Consider the following 4,378-nt stretch of genomic DNA (forward strand, 5'->3'; position numbering starts at 1 on the left):
AGGTCACTGGAAGGGTAAGGGTTATCTGCATTAACCGTCGTACTAATGGAACCAATTTCATTACATCAGTTTTGATTGCATCTTGAATAGAGTTTGGAACTTCTTCCTGTCGCAGTAAATGGCTGTGATAGGTGAGTAGCTGTGCTTCTAATATTTTTTTTTCATACTCTGAGAAATCGTTGGCATACAAATTTACAGCTGCTGACAATGAGGAAATCATTTCCTCGCTGGTTTTTGTTACCATACATTTGGGATCAAGCCCAAGAAGCTTGGAAGCTGATATGCTTGATTTTGTAAACCTTTCTTTAAGCTGCTGTTGTATAGCATCCAGTAATGGTATTGCTAAGGCTCTCTTATAATACTCCTCTGCAGTTGAATATGGCACATTTGCTCTCATGGTTTGTCTCCCTGCTATCCTGGTTACCTTGATGTCTATATCCAATTCTTCCATAATGTTGGATGACCTTTCCCATATTTGCCCAAAATGTACATCAACATTTTCGCACATGTCACTGTATTGCAGCTGAACTTCAGACATAAGGTTGTAAGCAGAAAGGATATCCTCCTCTCTTCCCTGCAGCTTTTCTGTTGGTATAGTCATAGGATCCATTATTGTCACAAATGTAACTAACCCAATAATAAAACTGGGAGTAATTAGAGAGTTCAACAGGACCCCTGCTTTAGATGTCGTATTTGCATCATTTGGTACTGCCCATGATGCATCATACTTCCGAAAACCACAGAAGGTTTGTAAAGTGCGAATAATAACAATTAGAACCTGGAGAAACCTTGACCAAGCTGTAATTCTCTGAGCCCATCTAGTCATACACAGGCCGAGAAGTGCCTTTTCTCTCTTAATTTCAGGCATCAAATCCTAAAAAATAAAATAATTCCTAATAATTTTCAGAGTTTTATGAATAGTGAAAAGAATTGTCTACAATTAACTGCTACAAGCCTACAATGTCATACTTATAATAAATATTTGAACTAATTTGAAATGAAATCTGAAAAAGAGGCCTCCTTATGGACCCCCCAGTGATACTTTGTATATTGTATACCTTCAGCATCTTGTTTAGAAAAGTCTCTCTCTTAGGGCTCTGGAGAAAGAAGTTAATTGTATCCGACACTGTGGATAGCAGGGTTCCAAAATTAGCATCCTTCACACTACCTAATCAAGAAAATAAATTATATATAAATAAGTTTTATTGTAAGACACACTGTACATTGCACAATGTACAATTGTACAGTGTACAAATTAAAATGTACACTGTACATTTAGTAGAAAAAAGCATAAAACTTCAATAACATTCAATTGTTCAATTGTTTTGATATTTATTAAAAATGTGCACGACAGTCATCTTATAATTATCAAAAATAAACTTTTATTTTTTGTAGAAAAATGTATTTATTTGCCTTGACTGAGTGTTTTCCTCGTCAACTAAATGAATTGGTGGATTCTAAAAAAATTGGAAAAGACAGATTGATACATTTTTCCTTTGTAAATGTTGTCTTTGAATATTAAAATGATACTCATAGTATTTGAAATTGAAAATAATTGTATTATTTAAAGGCAGTATTCAAAATGGAATAAACTTGGTATGGGATGTAATTACAGACCTATGAAGGTAACCAGCCAGAAAAAAAAGTTATACCATTGTAAGACTCTGCCTTTAAGTGACTTACCCAATATTGTCAAGGACAAATTATGGGATCTGCAGTGTACGAAGGTTGCATCAGGGCTGACATCCAGTATCCGTTTAGCAAGCCCACTCACATGGCCAGACATGTTAGATGCGCCATCATATCCCTGACCTCGGCAATCCTCTGAACATAATGTGAGGATTGTTAGTTGCAAGACGTTTCTCATTATAAACTAAAAATATATACAGTGCTCAATATATATTTTGCAAGAAGGAAAGTTATCTTAATATCTTTATATATATATATAAAGTTTTAATCTCTGTTTGTTTGTTTGGATGTCCGATCATAACTCAGGAACCCCTAGACCGATTAGCCTCAAATTTTGATGAGGGAACTTGAGAAAACCACCGGAAATATTCTTAGCTTAATTTGAAGATTCAAAGTTAAGTGGGTTGACTCTTTAAGAAAAACTACAGGCAACACAGGGTTTTCAAGCTAGTATATTTATATATTCATATATAAAACTGGGGATTCAATATTTTAGAAAAATATATTTTTTTTATTCAATATTATTACCTATAGGGAGATTGAACTCCTGAAGCATTTCTGTGATTGTTTTGAACAGAGTGGCACTGTCTATCCCGTCCACTTGCATGTAGTCAAGAAATTTCTCCTGTACACTGTAATCCTAAATATAATTCTGAATATAATCATTGTTATCAAAGATGACAAACTGTATGATACTGAACAAAAAGACAGCAGTTTTGGATTGATAAATAAACAGGAGGTATAAAATCTATCAATACTCAAATACTCATAAAATGTTTAATTATAATTCAATATCTGTAATATTTTTTGCTTTTGAAATTAAATATGTATCAAATATAGTCAAATAAAAAAGCAACATTTTTTGTTGATAACATAAAATCAAACAATTTTTTTTAGTTACAAGAAAATGCCTTAAAAAGAAGGGGTGGGCGAGGGTGTATTCTATGCTGTCCCATATAAATGCCTCATAATTTACAGTTTCAACAACCTACCTTTACGTTTACATAACGAATGCAGATTGAAAGATATTGGTTGTTATAAGCTGTTGCTTCATCTGCTATGATGGAGTAGAATTTAGCTGATTTAATCTCATCCAGAATAGATTTTAGGACAAAGTCTTCACCTTTATTCAAGCAATAATTTACTTTATCATAAAGTAGTTCATGTTTTCAGCCCCCTCCCCTCCCCCAACAAAAGAAAAAAATTAGCTTAAACTTTAATTTGTTATATTGCTATTCCTATTATTTTTATCAAGCTATTCTGAATTTTCCAGGAGAACATTGTTATTGATCCCTTTTTTTCAGCTTGTTTTAGAAGCATTCCTCTGACCTCAGGAGAATAAAGGGACACCAGCTTAATTAAAGAATTAAAATTTCCTTTATTTCCATCCTCATGTTCCCTGTGCCCTCGAAAAGCAAGACCTTGTGTACCCAGTTTCTTTACAACTTCCACACTCGCTTTCAATGCTGCAGAATTGAATTTTCTGTTTTCATCTGCAGCTGTTTTGTACATTCTGCTTATCTTAGTTCCCTGTTGGAGAGAGCAGATGAATTCAAATTTTCCCTTGCTTGAGATACTGTGTTGATCTGAATCCAAGTGCTGCTTTATTTTTTCCGAATTTTTCCAGTCATTGAATCCTTTTTTGGTGAACAAGGTCTGGTTATACCTGGAAGAATTTGATGGGAAAAAAGCGCACACTAAGCAGAAAATGCTATCTTTTTCTATACTGTAATGCAGATCCTCAGCTGCTGGAAGATGTTTGGTCATCAGATTATTGGAGCATGCCCGGTAGCGGGTGTTGGTACCTGATTTAGTTTTCTGAGTATATGCCTTTCTTGGATATACAAATGATAACGGAGGGAGTTTATTTTCTTCCAGTATTTCTGCTTTTTGTTTTTCAGACAGTTCTGTGGTTTTTCCTTCTGCAAGTATTTTGCCCAAGTCCATAAATCCACTTGTCATGTAAGAATCTGGGGAGATATCTGAGGTCTGAAATATTAAGTTGATTTTCTACTTTGCTTCAAAACACACAGCGCACAATCTACTGAGATTTTCAGAAATTAAGCTAAAATATAACCTTTAGTTTTTTGCAGGAAGATTCTCCATCATCATTCTCTAGGTCAACAGTATCAATTCTTTCCGGTTCATTAACCTTCTCTTTGTCACCACCCTTCTTTCCATCATCTTCCATCCCTTCACCATCACCCCACTCTTCATCATTCCCTTCCGCACCTTTGTCACCATCCCTCCTCTTATATCCAATTTTCCCTTCTTTTCTGTACTAGTTTATGGATCTAAATTGTAATTTTCAAGACATCACTAATCAGAAAATTTAAAAAGAGTGAATCATTTCAAAATATTCCATACAGCAAAACTGTATGCTGAAAATACTACGTTTTCGAATATTATGTGATTAATGTGAGTATTTTGGCGTTAAAGCTTATTGATAATCTATAAAACTATAAAAATATAAGCACTGTAGTCTGTAGTGTACACTCTTGGAAAATTGTCAACCTGTTCTGATCTACGGCACTAGTTAGGCTCGGAGACGAAGGGGGTCTGTGTGTGTGTATATGGTGTATTAAGTGCTATATCGATTGAACTATATGCTCAATAAACTAACGTTCAATTATCTTTTTTTTATTTTATGATAAGATAAGAGCTCTTAAATTTGCTCAGGGTCAGGATT

General features: G+C 34.3%; 1 protein-coding gene across 1 annotated transcript; it reads right to left on the reverse strand.

Moving 5' to 3' along the window:
- Positions 1 to 7: 7 nt before the first annotated feature.
- On the reverse strand, positions 8 to 3,966 carry LOC111717618 (zinc finger MYM-type protein 1; the record flags this gene model as incomplete). The annotated part of the gene is made up of 7 exons (XM_023493118.1): positions 3,767 to 3,966; positions 2,928 to 3,678; positions 2,682 to 2,812; positions 2,218 to 2,329; positions 1,684 to 1,824; positions 1,059 to 1,168; positions 8 to 874 (listed from the first exon to the last, which is right to left on the reverse strand). Coding segments are annotated over exons 1-7 (2,226 nt in total), but the record flags the coding sequence as incomplete, so codon positions are not given.
- Positions 3,967 to 4,378: the final 412 nt, after the last annotated feature.

This window comes from Eurytemora carolleeae, unplaced genomic scaffold, assembly GCF_000591075.1.
Source record: "Eurytemora carolleeae unplaced genomic scaffold, Eaff_2.0 scaffold2856, whole genome shotgun sequence".
NCBI classification, from domain to species: Eukaryota; Metazoa; Arthropoda; class Copepoda; order Calanoida; family Temoridae; genus Eurytemora; species Eurytemora carolleeae.